Below are 20,461 nucleotides of genomic sequence, written 5' to 3' on the forward strand. Positions count from 1 at the left end.
TCACGTGACCCAATGTGGTAAACATTCAAAGGCATTTTTATTAGAAAATCTTTTATATATATATGTATATATATATATGTACATATATATATAAAAAGGTCTATAACAAACACATACAGTGACATTTTAAACAACGTGATACAATACTTCTGGTATAATCCTATAAAAGACCAAATAGAAAGAAAAATCTATACACAAATTGCTCAGCGTTACATCACAGAGTACAAGAAGTACAGAATTCTGTCAGAAAAAAAAACAATGGAAGAGAGACAGGTGTTACAACCACTTGTTAGTAGACGCGATGCATTCACAGACGCACGGAGAGACGACGGGCTCTCGAGGACATTACGCAATCAAAGGGTTTCCAGATCTGACTGTGTGCCACCACGCAGCACTCAGGACAGGTTTGTGCATGCGCTCGCTGATCAAGTATTTGGCCTTCAGACTTAATGACAGCAACATCACAGTTATGCTCTTTTATCCGAGTAATCCGATGTGACATAAGCCCCCTAAGCCTACAGCTGGAGGATGAAACAGCATCTAACACGGGCTCTGAGACCGGCAGGTATGGTTGTGCATATAAGTGCAAGGCCTGCATCATCTGCAGTGAAGCCTACAGGTTTCACATATTGTTGTCTATAAAGCCAACCCAAGGAAAGATTTTTGCAAAAGTTAGAGCACCCTCAGAAATGTTCACATGCATGTTCAGGATGACTTTGTGACAGACTTGCAACACTTCCGTGTGCAAGACAACAGATGAAGAGCAATGAACTGGCCCTTTTTTTTTTGCAGGTCAAACCCAGCATTTCTTCCTTCATATCTGGATTATCTCAAAAAGTACAATGGCTCCTTGATCTTCATCGCTCCACTCCTCTTCGTTCTTGCTCTTTAAACCTTCCGTTCTCCTCCCATGCTTGAGCAATGAGCTCGTTTTCGACACGGGGTCGGCGGGGTCGGCGGGGGTGGCGGCGCTCTCTTCGTCTGGTCACCGTAATCCACCGGTGCCACCTGGGCGGGCTTCCCACCAGTCCTTCTGTCTCCCTGTCTGTCCCTACACATCCTCAGTCGGAGTCGTCTTCCTCCTCTTCGTCTGAGCTCGGGCCCTCCTCCTCCGAGGAGCTCTCGCTTCCGGTGCTGGGATCTGAGATCATGCCGTCCGAGCTGTCAATCTCAAAGGACGTCTCTGACAGATACAGGTGGAAGGACCTCGATGGGTGGCTGGGACACACACACAGACATGCACCAGGGGGAGAAACATAACACACACACACACACACAAACACACACAGAGCGTGATATGAATCCATGCGTGACACATTCATGAATTATGTATGTGTGCGTGCGTGTGCATAAGTCACACAGAATGAGGACAGGACAAAGACGAGCAGACGAACACACAGCGGGGACAAAGGGTTAGTGTCACGCAGGTTTAAGTCGTCCCGAGTTGAGAGCGGAGGTCGGATCGTTAGATCTGTTTACGACATCTACATCTGATTGGGTTAAAAATGTTTTCCTTCCTTCGCCAAGTTTTTCAGCGATTCTGGTTTTGAAGTTGGAATAAATCGGATCGAGAGCAAGGAGTTGTCGACTTGTCCTTGAGGAGCTCGGCTTTTTAAAGGGCCGGTGAATGAAAGTGAGTTACAGTAACCAGTCGTGGCGCCTCTTACAGAGAGATCTGAAAACCCAAGATTGAAACAAAGAAGTCCCACGTGCCCAGAAAACAAAAAAAAGATATGTTTTTGACAACAACAGCTCATTGTTCTAAACAGACAATCAGCCACCAGAGAGGCTACGTGTTAAAAATGTTTTTCCAATTTGTCATTGAGAATTGATATCTCATTTATATGTGCTAGTAAGATTTTCTTTTTCTTTTTTACAAAAGTACTGGATGAAATGTCTGTTTACCAACAAGTGCTCTCCGTCAAATGTTTGATAGCACCTTGATCATTTCTGCAGGAAGCTCAACATCAGGCTAATAACACCACAGAATCTCAGAAAAATACAGCAATATAACTTCAGTAGTGAAACAAAAACAGAAATGTACACGGACATCCTCAGATGCATTCAGAAGAACAGAGAGCTGAAATACAACCGTTGAAATGAGGCCTGATAGATACAGATATGCATGGGCTTTCATAATGTATCATCTAGTCGTTAAAACTAAATTTCAATAGAAGCTAGGAAGCTGCTCAGTCATTGTTCCACAGTTTCTATTGTGTGTTTAAACCATGCGGCTTGTGCTGCATTGTTGGGGTTTGAAATGTATTAGTCGGGAAGTACACAGCAGGAATACACCATTGTTCGGCCTCTACATCATCAAAACATTTACTCTAACACAGGAAATGTGTTTTCAAAGCCCATTTCGCTGAACCGGCAAAAGATGAACCGATAATACAGTTGTTTCTCTCCAGAAGTGAAAGGCACATGGTGACATCGTAAAAAAAAAAGCTACACAACAGTCTGGCGTAAGTTCTGTATCTACAGTTTCCTATACAAAGGCACTTTCTTAATTCATATCTAGTTACATGACAGCTGCCCATCGTCTATGGTCCGGGTTTGGGATCCAAAGACTGCGGTTGGAGTGGAAGGAGGAAGCGAAGCGTCCAGTAGGAAAAGAGCCCCAGATCCCGAGAAGGAGCGCCACAAGCCCCGATCCCCACAAAGAGCGAAAGAGGAAGCGTGACATTCTTCGGGTTCCTCTCTCCGTCTTCCACCCCCTTCTGTCTTTCTCTCGGTCTTACCACGCAGTGGGGTCTTTTCTCTCTTTGCGGGGCGCCTCCTCGCTCCCTTCCTGCTGCCTCTGTCTCCTCTTCCTGCACCGCCTGCAGGACACAATGATGATGAGGAGGATGACCACGCCGGCGATGGCGCCCCCGATGGCCAGCGCCAGGAGGAGAAGCTCGGAGAAAGAGGCTGAAGGTTGAGGGGGAAACACAGGGAGGCAGAATGAGGCGCGCAGCAGAAAAATACCAACGCTCCTCAGAGGCACTGGGTTTTTACACCTGTGAGTCTGCAGTACGCTGGCATCTATGCAGCAGCGGCACTGATTTTTATTTTACTGATCACTTTTAAAGCACGTGGAAATGTGGACTCTGTTAATATAATTATTATTAATATATATATATGTTTTGTTTTTGTTTGTTCTTATTGAATCGATTGGTTTTATTGTTTTATGTGTTTACGTTTTCCCTTAGTTTGTCCTGCTTTTGTTGGGCTTTCTGTTTCTTTGCTTTTGCTATATTTTATGTATTTATTTTGTTTAAAAATAAACAAAAATAACAGAGATAAATGAATATCAGAGTGTAGGAAAAGGGTAAAAAGCCAACTGGGCTCCACCTATATAATATTTAAAATTTTACAAAATGACAAACATAAAATTAAATATGCATAAGACAGACAACAAAAGAAAAAGAACGAAAAAAAATATATATATATATATATAATAATAATAATGTAATTGTGTCAAGTGTGTGTGTGCATGGTAAAGTAAGCTATGCTTTGTCTGTCAAAGCACTTTGTAAACTCAGCCATAAAGGTGTAAACACAGTCATTATTAATAATAAACGCACATTTTATGACTGTGTATTCATGCATCCACCGTTGCGCCATCCGCAGGTTGACGTTTGCCTAAAGCTAGAGACACCAGCAGTTCTGTCATGTTTCTTTTCTGTGTCGGGTTCCCTTCGCTCTGACTGAGTGGCAGCTGGGCGCGCTCCCTTGAAAGCTGCTGTGTAAATATAGTAACACTGTGTGTTGGGACACACACTTTTGTGTAGTCAAAGACAGAAGTTGTTCGTCTCTACTTTCCTGCGACTTCCACAATATTAGTATTTATTCATGTTCAGAATTTTTTCTTGTAAACTTTCTAATACTCTGTCATACATTTGTGTTTTTCACTGAAATACTGTATTTATGGCCCCCAGAGGATGAATCCTACGGATGTGTTTATTCCCCAACTTCTACTGCAAATGTTCACTTACGCTGGATTAGTTTTAGATGTCCACGGTTCTGGTTCTGGGAAGATGTAACCTAATGACTGCGACTGTGGTTCTGAATAAAGTGACTCTACGACTGAGCCTATTGGACGGGTTGCAATCAAATGGTTAACAGATTCATGTCCATCCCATTAGCCTCAACTTCCCTTTGTGCTTTGCTCTAATTAGAAAATATTAGCAACACTAACACGCTAATGTAATACGGTGAACATGGTAAACATTATAAGTGCTCAACGTCTACACAGCATTGGCATTGTTGGCATTGTGAAATTACAATTTAACTCAAGAGCATCACTGTTTGATGTACGACAGGCTCTATATGTATTGTAGCGACTTCATTTTAATACATTTTTATGGATTCGATTATATTAATCAATTTGTATGGAACATTTGCAGAGTTTTCAATTATAATGCGTCAATGCTATAATGTGAAATTAAAACCAAACAACATCCATTTGAAGAATAATGTGATTCATTTGAATGCATTCTAGCAGTTTCTCTGAATTCCCCTTTGCTTAAATATTCTGTGCTTTCCTCTCTTTTTGTGTTGTTGTTGCTTTCAGCCAGGATTGAAAGGATGTGGGTGTTTTCCAACAGATAAAACACAAATATATTCACGGTATACACAAAGCAATATGTGATGCTGACCTGTGGTGACGACTCGGAGTCGAATCTCTCCCACTGTGCCGTGGACATCCGGGGGATTCTTGACCTGGCAGATGTAGGTGCCGTTGTAGGTGAACTTGACCTGCTGAAGTATGATGGAGGCGTCACGGCCCATGACGTCGCCGGCCCAGCTGACGCGCTTCCTGAAGATGCCCTCCAACGGAGGATACGGCCGCTGCTGGTAGTGGAACACCTACAAGTGGAAATTGATGGGTAGAATTTGGTCGGAGCAAAAAACTGGGTGTGGAGAAGGACGGTATTTTAAACTTACAGACAAAGAAAGAGCGAAAATAAAACCAGACCTCTGCTGCATCTTTTCAACATGCACACACACACACACACACACACACACACACACACACACACACAGCCTTGGATGCTCTGTAGGGAGCCGGATGACTCACCAAGTCCTCTCTCAGTTGGCTGAGGGGGCGGATGCTCGCTGACACAATGAGAGAGGTTTAAGGGTTGTTCTCGCTTTCTTGCAAACACACACACACACACACACACATACACACACGCACTCACCGACTCCTCTCGGCCTGGTTTGAGGGGTCTGAAGCTCCAGGAGATGACGATGGCGTTGGCGTTGATGGTAGAGGAGCTCTGGAACGTGCACTTCAGACGGACATCTGTCCCGTTGACGGCCTCCATGTCCCCGGATGTGTATATACGCATCCCGCTGACCTGCAGCACGCCTGCAGGACGCAAACAGGCGGCACAGAGAGTTTACCCAGAAGCAGAACGAAGGGCATACAGAGCAAAAATCAATACGTAGATAAATGGTTTGTGAAAGAGCCACAAAAAAAACGGAACAGACACGGTATGAATTCAACCTCATCAGTGGATTCCTGCCGAGCGAGTGCACACAGTGTACCCGGTGACCCCGCCTCTGCCTACGCACTGCTGCTGCAAGGAAAAAGCAGCAACTCTAGGTTGTCACTATAACTATGTTAGAGACATACAGTATATAGTGAAATCCCACAGATTGGTCTAAATGCTGAAAGTGCGCGATTAGATATCTGATTCATTACATCCTGAAAGCCCAAGCTGATTTCAGATCAGCAGAACAAATTTGTGACATTTGATGAATAATAGCCACTTTAGCTGCACTGCTGCAGCTGAGACAGGGCTGGAATTGAGTGTCTGCTGCAGATTATATGGATGTGGACTGTATCAATCTTTACAGTAGGCTACGCGGTGGATGGACCTATTAGATGGAAAATGAATGGACTGGAAGAGCAGAGAGGGATATTGGCAAAGATTTGGCTCTTCCACATAATGATGGATGAAGCTCCCCAGAATGGAATTAGCACTGACACACATACACACATACACACACACACATGCATGCACTCTCCCAGACAGAGACACCCTTAATGCTGAGTTTCTGTCTGGCGACAGGTCACATCACGAACGAGCGGATCAAGTCTCCCAGTGGTGGACTCAGGCTGTCTGAGGCATAACATTAAATAAATAGGGTACTAGCTGCATGTGTGTGTGTGTGTGGAGGGGGGGAGGTTTTCTAGTATGTAGGGCAGACTATGCATCACAATGTCTCCATTTAAGGACACCCATTAGTGCACTGCGTCTGGTTTTCTCCAGGTGAAGGGTACACTAAAGGGACTTTATCATGTTTCATCCTGTAGGGGCATCCAAGAAGCATTTCATCATGTTTTCTCCACTTGTAGTGAACCCTAGAGGGCACTTCATCAAGTGTTAACTACCATAAGCGCATCCAAGAGTGCACTCATCACCCCACTTGAAGGCAATTTGTCATGTTTTATCTTGGAGCATCCAACTTCATCATGTTTTCTCCTCTGGAAAGGCACCTTAGAGGGCACTTCATCAAGTTGTATCTACCATAGGGGCCTCCAAGAGGGAACTTCATCAAGTTGTATCTACCATAGGGGCCTCCAAGAGGGAACTTCTTCATATGTTCTTCTCTGGAAAGGCACCTTAGAGGGCACTTCATCAAGTTGTATCTACCATAGAGGACTCCAAGAGGGAACTTCATCATGTTTTCTCCACTGGAAGAGCACTTTATCCTGTTTAATCTACCACAGGGGAACTTCATCATGTGTTCTCTTCTGGAATAGAAGCCTAGAGGGAACTTCACCATGTGTTCTCTTCTGGGATGGAACCCTAGAGGGAACTTCATCATGTGTTCTCTTCTGGGATGGAACCCTAGAGGGAACTTCATCATGTGTTCTCTTCTGGGATGGAACCCTAGAGGGAACTTCATCATGTGTTCTCTTCTGGGATGGAACCCTAGAGGGAACTTCATCAAGTGTTCTCTTCTGGGATGGAACCCTATAAGGAACTTCACATGTGTTCTCTTCTAGAACAGAACCTTAGAGGGAACTTCATCATGTGTTCTCTTCTGGGATGGAACCCTAGAGGGAACTTCATCATGTGTTCTCTTCTGGGATGGAACCCTAGAGGGAACTTCATCATGTGTTCTCTTCTGGGATGGAACCCTAGAGGGAACTTCGTCATGTGTTCTCTTCTGGAATAGAACCCTAGAGGGAACTTCATCATGTGTTCTCTTCTGGGATGGAACCCTAGAGGGAACTTCATCATGTGTTCTCTTCTGGGATGGAACCCTAGAGGGAACTTCATCATGTGTTCTCTTCTGGAATGGAACCCTAGAGGGAACTTCGTCATGTGTTCTCTTCTGGAATAGAACCCTAGAGGGAACTTCATCATGTGTTCTCTTCTGGAATGGAACCATATAAAGAACTTCACATGTGTTCTCTTCTGGAATAGAAGCCTAGAGGGAACTTCATCATGTGTTCTCTTCTGGGATGGAACCCTAGAGGGAACTTCATCATGTGTTCTCTTCTGGGATGGAACCCTAGTGGGAACATCATCATGTGTTCTCTTCTGGAATAGAACCCGATAGGGAACTTCATCATGTGTTCTCTTCTGGAATAGAACCCTAGAGGGAACTTCATCATGTGTTCTCTTCTGGGATGGAACCCTAGAGGGAACTTCATCATGTGTTCTCTTCTGGGATGGAACCCTAGTGGGAACATCATCATGTGTTCTCTTCTGGAATAGAACCCTAGAGAGAACTTCATCATGTGTTCTCTTCTGGAATAGAACCCTAGAAGGAACTTCATCATGTGTTCTCTTCTGGGATGGAACCCTAGTGGGAACATCATCATGTGTTCTCTTCTGGAATAGAACCCTAGAGGGATCTTCATCATGTGTTCTCTTCTGGGATGGAACCCTAGAGGGAACATCATCATGTGTTCTCTTCTGGAATAGAACCCTAGAGGGATCTTCATCATGTGTTCTCTTCTGGAATAGAACCCTAGAGGGAACTTCATCATGTGTTCTCTTCTGGGATGGAACCCTAGAGGGAACTTCATCATGTTTCCTCTACTTTAAGGGCACTCCAGAGGGCACTTCATTGAGTTGTGTCCACCATAGGGCCATCAAAGAGGGAACTTTAAAATGTTTTCTCCATTAAGCGGGCAGCCTAGAGGGCACTTCATCATAAATAAGATATGAGACTATTAGATTTTGTTGATGCAATTAGCTAACATCAAGGTTATACTGAAGTCTGATGTAAATGAGATGAGATGTAACCTCTAGCTGTCAATTATTTTAAAAAAGGTTGCTCAATTTCACAGACAATTCACCTACGATGTATATATTATACAATATATATTAGATTTTAAACCCTAAAAAGATGGATTCAACTTTATACCACTATTTATAATTTGGGTTAAGAGATAGATAGGGTCGGTTTTGTCCTATTCTGACTGGCAACATAAGGCTCAAAGAATAGAAATAAGAAAAGTCCAAGGAGGGAAAATGTAACTATATTGTTACCCCTGCACTATAATCACAGGGAGCATTAAGGCAGGAGCCGCTAGCTGGGACAATGCCGGCGGGGGCTTGTCTCCTCGGGCGACGTGTTCTGTTCCTTATCGGGCTGGAGAGAGTTTCCTGTGGGCTGGGATGAGAGAGTGGGGCGACCAGACGGCCCCCACGCAGCATTAAAAATAGACAGGCTTCTCTCTCATCGCTGGGCCTTGACAGCGCTCTAACAGCCTAATGTGTTTTAAATGAGCTCGATGAAACCTGGGAGGAGGGAGCAATACAGGCAGAGTACACACTGCAGGAGCTGTCCATCTTTGCAAATCGTCTGGTCCTTTTATCAGACGTAAAATTGTATTTTAACTGAATGAAAAAACACGGTTGTCATTGCAATAAGATTGCAGTGTATGCTTGCTTGGTTTTTTTCCGCATCAGAATCTTGAAAATAAGGGAAGGTAGGCCAATTCCATAAATAACCCCTTTTATGTTTCAGAATAATGCTTTGATGGATGGACTCCACAGGGAACAGGCCTCCTTTATCTCGTTTCCTCCTCTACCTGAGTATACGGAAAACCCTGGAGTTAGTGGATTAAACTGCCTGTGTTTAGGATATTCATTAGGCAGATAACATCAGTGTTGGCTGCGTCAGTCCAGACAGTAATAACTCGCTGCGTGTGTGTGTATGTGTGTGTATGGATGAGTGCCGTATTCAACTGCATGACAACCGCTTCTGTTCTCAAAAAATCCCTCATTTCAAACTACGGTTTCTCTTTAGAGCAATGACAGCAGCGTGGGATAGGATGGCTATGTCTGTCGACTGAAAGATCTCAACAAATGTTTGATATATTTTTCCCTACAGACATTCATTGTCCCCAGAAAATCAACCCCACTGATTTTGATCTATTCAACACTTTGGTTTGTGACCAATTGCCGGCCAAATTAATCCCATCAGCCTCTGCTTTACTTGTGTTTAGAGCTAATTAGCATACTGTTGCATGCTAACAAGCTAAATTAAGACAGAGAAAAAGGTAAATATGAGGCCTATACATGCAAAATATCAACATGATGACATTATCGTTGTGATCATGTTAGTATGGTGACATTAGCATTTAGCCCAATGCGCAGCTAGCATAGTCTCTCAGTCTGGTTTATAAATAGGAGGGAATGGTGTAAATCTCTGTAATAACAATCATTAGTCACTAAATCAGTATACACAGTCAAACCCCTCTATTTGTACATCCTTCTTTCAGTGAGTACATGGAAGATTAGTGCAATGCCTCTGCTCCTCAAGCAAATATTGCTTCATTTATCAGGAAAGAAAGCAAGTTCTCAAGGCCATAACATCTCATTTCCAAATTCCTTCCATCAACCAATCTATTTATGAATTCAAATAAGCATTACTAATCTCCTTTCAGCAACAAAAAAAGAAAAACGCTTTAAACTACGCCGTCGTTTGACGCAAGCGGAGCTGATTAAGAATTAAGGTTAATCAGGACTTTTTGAAGGCATAATGGATATTAGCAGAATGACAGAACAGTTAGGGCTGTGTACAGTGCCTCAATTGCATTACTAATTTTTCCCCAAGGCTCAAAGTACATGATCTCTACTTAATCGGTCATTAGCAGGCACTAATTGCAGAGGAGGATGCATACCATCGAGTGAAGTGCAGAATTTGACTCATTTAGGGAAAGAGACGAGCAAGATAAACACGCTGAAATGAGAGAGTGAGCTTTAAGTGATGAAAGAGCAAGAGCAGCATGATTGAGCAGATGAGGGAATGAGTGCTGTATGGATGGAGCAAGAAGATAACAAAATGATGGGAAATGTCGTTTTTTTTTTACATAATTGCAGTCTGTGAGACGAAGATAAGATAATAGTGTTTGTTTGCTTGTTGGTCTGTCCATTTTTCTACTGCGGCATGTCTGTGAGACTTGTTTATGTCTGAACAACTTGACCGGCTATAAGCGCGGACCACACCCAGCATCCAGAGACAGAGAGAGAGAGCTTTCACGGCTTATTAAGATGGCGCTATGCACCCTACAGAGGAGGGAAGGGCCAGAGTGCAGACAAATATATTAAATTTAATGCGGAGGTCTGTCGAGTTGACACAAAGGTGCTGCTGAGTCAGAACAAGAAGGAAAAAAAGAGAACTGTCAGGTCATATGAAGCGGAAAAAAACCCTAATCTCTTTCAGGCTTTGTCTCTGCTCCATATTCCCCTCATTAAAGTTATTTAATGCTTTGGAAGGATTTGAAGAAGATCAATTACACTCTTTCACTCTGGTAATTAAAAAGACAAAATGATTGCCTTTGTGTGAAGTGTGCAGACCATTTGCGACCTGATTGCTTGAATTTAAAACTATTACAGCGACAGTTAAAGACTTTCGCACGTGGGGGATCAATAACATCTGAGTTTGTGTGTGCAATGTTGTCAACGTGAACTCCAGCTGTTTCTATTCAGGAACAGTTTATCATCAGGAGTACCTGGAATCGTAAAAAATGATCTTCTATTGTGAAGCTTGTGTGTATCGTGTGTGTGTGTGTCATCTCTCAGGGGACTCACCGACAACACACATGTACATCCTCACGTTGGCATTAGTCCATAATGTTTGTCAATAAGTCCAATATATCACAATAAAGCGAACTTGCTGACCCTTTAATGCACTTGATTCTACCCGTCAACACCGCTGGTACATTCTGGTCCACTGGCTCGTCTGAAGAGGGCAAATACTTTCATCCACTGTAAAATAATCAAACCAAGCCCACTCAAGTGTGATTAGGTTTGTTTGTCTTGGCCGTCGTCCCAAGATTGTATAAAAGCCTTTTTAAAGAGGCACGGAAAATATCAAGTAGTGTTTGACCGGCCCATATAATATTGTCAAAGAGCGTAGGCAGCTTTAAAGCTGCATAAACCTCCTCAGTGCCTCACCGTGTCTTAATCTCACGTTGCCAGATGTAGGAGGCTATATGCCATGCAGGCGGCAGAAGAAAGGGCTGGCAGAAATCATTTTAATCTGCTATAGCTGAGGGGGAAAATGGTGGGGCGGTGTTGTACTAATCTAAACTGTAAGCCCCTCAGACTTAGTTATCTACGGCGCTTATGATACAGATTGTGAATCAACATGTGAAATTCTCTGGCATTTTTGATTTCACACAAAGGTGAACGACAAAAGCACGCTTCTTATGGTTGGCTAGTTAGCTAGTTGTCTAGTTAGCTAGCTAGCTAATAAAGCTAACACAAACCAGTTGGAAACGCCAGCGGCTTATTTTTTTAAAATATATTTCCTGGTAAAAAGTCACATTTTCCCCACCTGATGATCCATGCAGAAGACATGGCAATTGCTTTGCAGTGGAGAGCTAGTTAGAAGTTTGATAAGGGGAATGCTTAAAATATACTTATTTGAGTTGTATTCGTCATTGTTTTTTTCAAACAGTACGTATCTTAGAAGAGTAAAGGTGTCAAGATGAGGACTAATCGTACCTCTATCTCAGGTAGTGAGTTGGAGGAGTACATCTTTGACTTCTCCATGTCCAACAAAAGCCGGACAGAGATGCTAACGCTAATAGCATCCAGGGCTAACTTCCGACTTGTGATCGGGGCACAAACTGCAGCCCTGCAAAACAGCTAATGAAACGCTCTCTGGTCTTAGAAGTGATGCACAGATATAATTATTCTTAACCTTAACTGTTCTAATACTGCTGCGTTTTCTAGGCCAGTCTGTGTGTGTTTCACACTGCAGAGAGACATGCTCGGTATATTGAACTCGCGTCATAACTGCTCGGCAAACACTCTCTGGCATTCTAAATATGTTGTCTTTGAATGTCTTAAAAACAACAAACCCCGCTTGCCTTATTGCACAATCCAAATCGTTGTCGGTGTTTTTGTGTCGTCTAATAGCTCGAGGGGCCTTCTTGATGCAGTTGCTCATAAATATGCAGATTCATAAACAGCAAGGGGAAAGCAGAGGAAACAGAGCTCTTGTTAGTCAAGCGTAGTTCAATATCCACTGATAGCTTGATTGATTGGACCTTGGAGATACAATCAGTGTTTAAGAGGTGTTTCCTTCACAGTATACAACTGACCTGGTTTTTACTTTGGCCGAAAGGATGTTAAGTCTTCTTGGACTTCAAGAGAGTGGAAGGAAACACTGCGGGAGAAATCAAGCAGCTGGCACGGCTCTCTGCATCGGGAAATTGGTCTCATTACATTATGTCCTGGAAGGTATGTGTTTGGGCCTTTCCTCTCTTCATTATGGCTCAGAAACAAAGGGACCACCGGAGGAAACACGATTCTCCGTTCGCAACGTTTTCGGAGGAAACACTTAGGACAGGACAAAACACACAAAGAGCCCAGTGGGTCACAAAGAGCCTCTTCTCTCCTTTGTGAGAGGTTTCACAAGCCCAGGTTAGTTTTCGTTTTTTTTTCTTTTTCTTTCATTAACAAGGCCCGTCTTTCATGCAGGGCTGGGAATAGCAGGTTCAGGTAACAGTGTGTGCTCCCAGAGGAGGAGGACACAGAGTTGAGGGAAAGTGTAAGTGTTGAGTGGTGTAATGGGAGGGAACCCCTGAGATGGACACATACATGTTCTCCAGCCCGCTCAGCCGTGAACATGCAAAAACAATGCATGGCCAGTGGCATGCCTCTTTGTACTTTAGCTCTGGGGTTGTTTTCGTGGTTTCGGCTCCTTAATTCCACTTAAAGGAAATATTTATAGTGTGTCAACAGTTTGGGAAATGGTCTTTTTCCTGATTCAACCTGGTGATTCATTGGTGAGCAAAGACAGTTTTTCATAAAGAAATGTTTTTTCCCCAAGAAGAACTTGACCGGACCTCAATCCCATCCAACGCAGACAGCCTTCGAACATCAGCGGCTGTTAAAGCGATGAGATTTATGGAATCACTTTTGTGGAATCACCCGAGCAGCGATCGCATATAGATGTAATGCATACTTGTGGTCGTGTAATGTATGATCAATAGGCATACAACGGCGCATACGTGGGTTTACGACCTCCCTCTCTCTTCTCTCAACACTATATTCAGCCCTTATCTGAAAAATCACTGCTTTCTTATTTACATTTTATGATGTTTACATGTTTTTGGTGCTCAGCTCTCAGTTTGACTTCCTGCAGGTGGCGCTGTTTTCTTTGCTCCACGGTGACGATGCTTCCTCATATTATACTCCTAATGGTCCGAACCAGAGAGACGGACCAGACACCGGGTGTTTGGAACAATAAACTGATTTATGGGAAATCACTCTTCTTTCAGAAAGACAGACAACAGACATTCCCTCTTATGAAAATGTCACAAATTGCAATTTTGAAAATGTATTTTCTATTCTTTGTCCTCTTTTAACCCGATAGACGTATGAATCACACCCCCACTTTAAAAAAAAACTATAAGAGCGTGCTTGAAACCCCTTTAAAGGTCAGTCCAAACACAGACCACACATCAATCTCTTGTTCTAACTCTTTCTTCCTCTCCCTCTATCCGACCCCCTCCTGCTTCCTCCAGGCCAATTGTAATTCATCAGGCGGCGGCCGGAGGAAGCGTGTAGTGAGCGAGGATAAGAGTTTAATCCATCAAACCTCTTCCACTCCCACCTCGCGGCTGACTCAACAACTTCTCCCCCCGGGATTACTAACTCCTGAGGGGGGGTCCGGCGCGTACATCGGGCTTTGGTTGGCAGGACGGTCCAACCCTCGAAAGACTTCCCGTATTTACTACGATCAGTCCAGTCCGTATGTTTAGCGTCCTGCAGTGCAATGAGTCAGACTGGATCCAGTCCCACTGTGACTTCCCCCTCTGCTCCCGATGCAGATGAATAAACAAGCGAATAACAATATACTGTGTACACAGATCAGAGGCCACACTGTGGAGGAGGTGCAGGTTACAAGCATCTGCTCTTTCTGCCTTCAAATAATTGTATAATATCATCTGTGGCTCTGAAGGAGGCTTTTTTTTAATTAGAAAAAACACAATTTCCATCTTCTTGATGAAAAGTTAGTTGAATTCATTTAAACATACCCTTTTGCAGTTGTTTCAGTCTCACGAGAGTCAGCTGTCTACGCAGGAATTGCAGTTAAATCAAAGAAGCTGCAAAGTCTCACTCTAAAGAATAAGAAAAATAGCCCTGATAACATCTCAAAATATCAAAAATATGTTGGTTTACCAGGCAGGGAGGATCTAATGAACGACAACACTTGGTCACATTTTAAAGGATGTAGGTGTCTTTGGAGATTTAGCCACACTAGGGACTAAAAGTCAGGATATCTTGACCTCTGCTTGACCTCTGCTGCATTATATATAGGACATTCTTTTGAAAATGTGTTTCATGTTTGATCCCCAAATGTCACGACAGCCTATTGCTAAATTATCAATGAGCCACTCAGGCCAACATTAGAAAACTATGGACTGAAAGTAGCAACTAACTTGTAGTAATGTATTCATATATTCCCTCCCCAAAGCAACTGAATATGATCAAAGACATGAACTTGTTGGACACGCAAGATGTTCCAGAGCCTGAACTCACACGGAAACCAGAAAAGCACTCATGTAGTCACACGGGCCGGAATTCAATAGAAATTAATGAGAGGTGGAGTAAATATATTCAAGTGTCCTTCACCTGCCCCACCCACCTGCCCCACCCGTCTCCCCTCTACTTACACTCTCATTTAAATAGCTGAGCACCGAGTCAAATGTTAATTAGTAAGCAAAACCGGATACATAGCTGCCTCTGCTGCTCTTTCAATACAGAGACAATTCCCATGAGTCAACGTTTTTAAATAGCAATGGCTGCATATACGGGAATACATACCAAATGCACACGAGGAAAAGACCAGGTCTTTCATCGTGAATTATGCAGCTGACAGGAACAGGTCCGAGGGAGCGGTGCTGATATTCTGTGGAAACTGTTGGTTCATCCCACACATGCAGTGAAGCGAGTGGAGGTGTTGCTTTAGCGGGAAGATCCACTTGTTTATACCGCCACTCTAAACAGACTTGAGAGCGAGTGACCAGCTGACGGAGCGCGCAAGAATGTGACTGCACAAACAGAATCCCGTGCTCACAAACATGCAGTATTTGCACAGATTCAGATGAGCATAAGACGTGTGTGTGTGCGTGTGTGTGCGTGTGTGTGCGTGTGTGTGTCTGCACACATGTACTCAAACCACGGGACGAGCCTCCGAAGATGTTTCGGCTCAGTGAGAAGTGTATTTCAGATCCCTGGCTACACACTCATGTAACGCCAACTGTGTCAGGGATTGGTGTGTTTTGTTGCAAGCCAACGTGTCATTGTCAACACAACCCAACACAAAAGAGACAGGCGGCATCCAAGGTGTGTCAACACTGCTGACGCCACCTCTTATTGTGGCGGGATTATAGAGAAGTGACTGTTATGTCACAGTCAACAGATGCAAGTCTCCTGTAAACCTGACGGAGGCAAACTGGAGCCTAAAAGACCTATGTAAACGCCGTGTGTGTGTGTGTGTGTGTGTGTGTGTGTGCGTGTGTGTGTGTTAAACCAGTAAGTCAGGACAGGTTGGCACACGTCTCGTTGAACACGTTCTGGTTGAAGACGAAAATATTAGAGGAAGACAAAGGAAAAAGAAAAGAAAAAAGACGGATTTATTATTAACAGCAAGAGGTTCAAAAGAAAGTGTTTTTTCGTTTGCCCCCTGTCTGCGTTTGGTGGAGAAATTAGAGTAATCTGGTCTAATCTTTTGTTTCTAATTAGCTTAACTCGACTCATTTTGCCGGCTTTTAAACCAACGTGTAAAAGTAAGCTGCTACCAAACGACATCATCCAAAGTATGCATTAAGGTGCCATTTCTCTTTATTGAATGTGACGTTTTCTTTCACTTCAAACTGGAGATTTTGCCAGGGAAGCTATTGAAGCCTTCTCGGTACAGTTCAAACATCACTTTTTTTTTTCTTTTAAATATTTCAACAGCTGAAAACAGGAGCTCCGGTGGGCTGTAATGGTGCACACACACACACACACACACACACACACACACGCGCACACACACGCTTTGGGGCCTTGTAGGGGTTATTACAAATATAGAAAACTGTGAATATGTTAACTTCTTGACTATTGTGTGGTCGACTGGGCCCGAGCCTCCACCTCCACCTCCACGAGAGCGTTCCACTGACCCTGCTTTGACGTCTGGCACACCTCACAAATATAAAAAGTCAAAAGAAATCTGGTAATGATCACATCTGCTGGAGAAAGAAATTCCACAGGAGTGCTGTGAGAAGCAAAAAAAAACATTGCTCCCAAGGGAATCATGACATAAATTATGATTAATAGTATGTTCTTATATAACAACTCCGTGCCGAACACACAAACTACGCAGAGGAGGAGTGTGCTCATCTTTGAGAGCGATGACTTTAACCTCCGCATCGCTCGCCGTGATTAGAGAGCGAGGTCATTGTGTTATGTCCACGTCATATCTCCTTAAAAAACAGGCAGCCAGTCTGGAAAGGAACAACTTCCCATGTCTTTGATCGTGTCAGAAGAGCAGGGGGGCGGATGGGTAAATATGTGCTGATTTAAAGTCACACCTGTGTACCTGAGGAGAAGGAATTGGGGAAGTAATGTCAAGTTTACACCACACACGTCTGGCGAAAATGAGCCGAGTCTGCTGTGCTTGTTTGGTGCCATTTTGCCAACATTGCATTGGAAGCTCAGCAGCATCACAGATAGGACGCTGCTGAGCTTTAATCAGTTCCAACAATGCTTTCCCCCCACAGGCTGCTATTTGATTATCCCTCTATGTCCACACAGTATACATCCAGCCTGTGACCATGTAATGACTGATCTGCAGGCGCATACTCCTTGTAAACACAAGCAGCTTGCTACTATAGGGAGTCCCTGCATGGTGCTCTGGCAGTGGATGGACGTGCTCAATCAATATAATCCACTTAAATGGCATGCACACAGATTACTTCAAGGTTAAGCAGCCGGGCGTCTGCTGAATAAACTGCCCCTGATAGCGCTAATTCGTGATATTAAAACATGTTCCATTAGCCGGCAGCATTCAGATGGGAGCAGCTATAACAATCGGGTATCTCGTGTTTTTATGGTTTGTTTGTATATGAGGAGTTGTTATGATTCCAACTGACATATCCTGGAACCCCCCCCCCCCCCCTCCCCCCTCCCCATTCCCCTCCCTCTCCCTCTTGCACGGGAAGCAGGAGGACTTATCTGCCTTCCAGAGGGCCACTTCACAGTCTCTGTGAAAGCTAGAGGATACACATTAATAGGCAGGAAAGGAGGTGAGGTTGCATGTAAGGCCACAACACAATGCAGCCGGGATAAGATGCCTACTGTAAAGCCATTATGACGCCATAAAGGTCCCCTCGTTGAAAAGCTTTAACGGGAATCCTCCGCCGACTCACGCGCGGTGCCACTGGGCCAAGTCCTCCACTTCCCAATGACGCACGACGGGCGCGCTGGAGATGCGGTTTAAGGGTTCCCTGCGGAGCTTTCACTACCGGACAGACAATCAAGCTTTTTCCTTTTTGACTTTGAAACTCGACAGTCGGGAGTGTCTCTTAAGAGCCTTCCTGTTACGTCTTAAGATCACTCTTGGGATGTGGGACAAACAAAAACACCGCCAGAGTAAACTTTTGGAAACCCCAGATACAAGCAGAGATATAGTCTCGTTATATAATTAGCATCTTTCTTTAAAGAATGCGTTTATGGATAAGGCTACTGTGTCCCAGGAGGGGAATATAACTCAAAACACTGTTCGACTTTAAAACACATAAAATCCAAAATACACTTGGATAGAACCCACTAGTATTAAACCCAACACAAAGTGTGAAACAACACCTCGCATCTACAAAAAAAAACACAACCTATGTTTCCTCGGTTTGCCTACTCACACTTTAAAGGGTTTCTCACCTGAAGCTGCGAGTCCAGACAGGACGGTGAGGAAATAGAGCCCTTTTACGCACATTGGATGAACTGCAGGCGGTCCGACGACCAGGAGACCGGGAGTCAGTCAATAAACCCACTGAGACTCTTCCTTCGACTCACGACAACTCGACACCCGGCTGATAAGTCTGTGGATCCCCCTTTTTTTTGGAGAGGGGTTAAAAAACACGAAGTCACGTCGAGTCCCCTCTTCCAGCTTATCTCTCCAAAGACGCGTCCCAACTCGCCGATGCGCTCATACGTTTCGTTTCAGCGCCCTCCCACCACATTTTCGGGCGGAGTAACAAAGTCATCCACTCTCCTCGCTGCCTTCTTATCTCCCGTTCTCTCTCTCTCTCTCTCTCTCTCTCTCTCTCTCTCTCTCTCTCTCTCTCTCTCTCTCTCTCTCTCTCTCTCTCACACACACACACACACACTCGCAGAGCATGTTGAACCCAAAGTGGGCAAATACCTGACGCTCACCCAACCTGTTCTGCTGCTGCGTAAAACACATTCTGTGAGGTCCAGCGTCAAAAAGCCATTGCGCAAAGCACATCCATGCTGTGTAGATATGCCCATATAATCCATAATCTAAAGTATGATCTAATGTTTTGTGATCTGGTGTCTCATGATTCAATATAACATCTTGAGGTAGTAGAACGTGCTTAGTGAGACATTTAAGGCACTTAAGGCCTCTTTATGATGTGACATAATAGACTTCATGTTGTAGGTTATGACCTGGTTTTGACACGTTAAGAAAAAAAGAAAGAAAAAGAAAGAAAGTGTCCTTTATTTATCCCCTTGGGGAAATTCTTCTCTGCATTTGACCCATCCCTGGATAGGGAGCAGTGGGCAGCCCTGAGAGGCGCCCGGGGAAAATTAAGTATGTTTTTATGTGGGACCTCCTAGTTCAAACTGAATTCACTCAAATGTATTGATTTTATTCATACAATTAAATCAAAAAGTCAAAGAAAATTGGCTAGTCAAAGATACAAGATTGTATTTTTTTGTTTTGAACAGTTAAAATAAAATGTGATAATAACCCAGTGAGCTGGATAGTTACCGGTTTGAACCACTTGGGGGCAGAGCTGCACTTTGATGTGCACCACCTCATGCTTCTAGTGATGCTAGGTATTCACTTCTCCACGGATATGGCTGACATGTTGACATGTTTTCTTTTAAATGGAGTGAAGTCTTACAGTAAATATGTGTGAATAGGTGCATTTACTGTAATAATAACTCCACAAAGGTGCAGGCTATAAATCTACGCAAAATCTCAATACTGAACATTTTTACCAACTTAATTGTGGCCTGTATAGATGTTTGGAAGTTATAGCGCCGTTAAACATATATGTTCATGAGCTGTGTCACAATGATGATAATAATAATAATGATGATGAACAGAAAGAAAAAAAACAAGCAGTAAAATTAATCAGCATTTGGCACCACATATATTATCATGAATTATATATTATATAGACATATTGCATATTATTCAACAATTAACTTGTGTGTAGAGATATGTGGAAACGCATACACAACTCATACATATGCAGTTTTACTTGAACACTAAAGGGAGCCGGAATGAAAACAGATCATAAGTCAATATAGTTCTGATTAATTACACAGAATAGTTGATGAAATATTCACAATTTGTCCTCAAAGAGAGCGAGAGAGAGCCAGTATAGATGTATACATATGAAATGATTAGTTTTATTACAACAAATCAGCATGAACATTTATATGTATTACTGTAATATTATGCAATCAGTTCTAGTATCTCATTCAAACCATTATGTTTTAGCTGCTGCAGTTTATATTGAAGTTTCATTAAGATCTAATTGTCAAGTAATGCATGTACAAACATGACGAACAAAACATGAAATACAATCATGAATAAATAATAAAGATACAAGTGCAGCTTGTTTTTGTGTGTGATGGAGAATGAAACAGGAATCAAATTCTAAATCACCAAGAATACGTAGGATTTCTTTCAATGCACAGTAGTCACACTTCATTTTGAGGTTCAACTGTGAATTCATGTTGAA

The 20,461-nt window shown here is 43.3% G+C and overlaps 1 protein-coding gene across 1 annotated transcript; it reads right to left on the reverse strand.

The window, feature by feature from the left end:
* Window positions 1-24: 24 nt before the first annotated feature.
* LOC306742749 (myelin protein zero-like protein 2) lies at window positions 25-18,542 on the reverse strand. Its single transcript, XM_079225160.1, has 5 exons — window positions 18,402-18,542; window positions 5,190-5,359; window positions 4,644-4,854; window positions 2,742-2,913; window positions 25-1,218 (listed from the first exon to the last, which is right to left on the reverse strand). The coding sequence occupies exons 1-5, from the start codon at window positions 18,454-18,456 to the stop codon at window positions 1,062-1,064; spliced, it is 765 nt and encodes a 254-aa protein (XP_079081286.1). The 5' UTR covers window positions 18,457-18,542; the 3' UTR covers window positions 25-1,061.
* Window positions 18,543-20,461: the final 1,919 nt, after the last annotated feature.

Source organism: Taurulus bubalis, assembly GCF_910589615.1.
Source record: "Taurulus bubalis genome assembly, chromosome: 10".
Lineage (NCBI taxonomy): Eukaryota > Metazoa > Chordata > Actinopteri > Perciformes > Cottidae > Taurulus > Taurulus bubalis.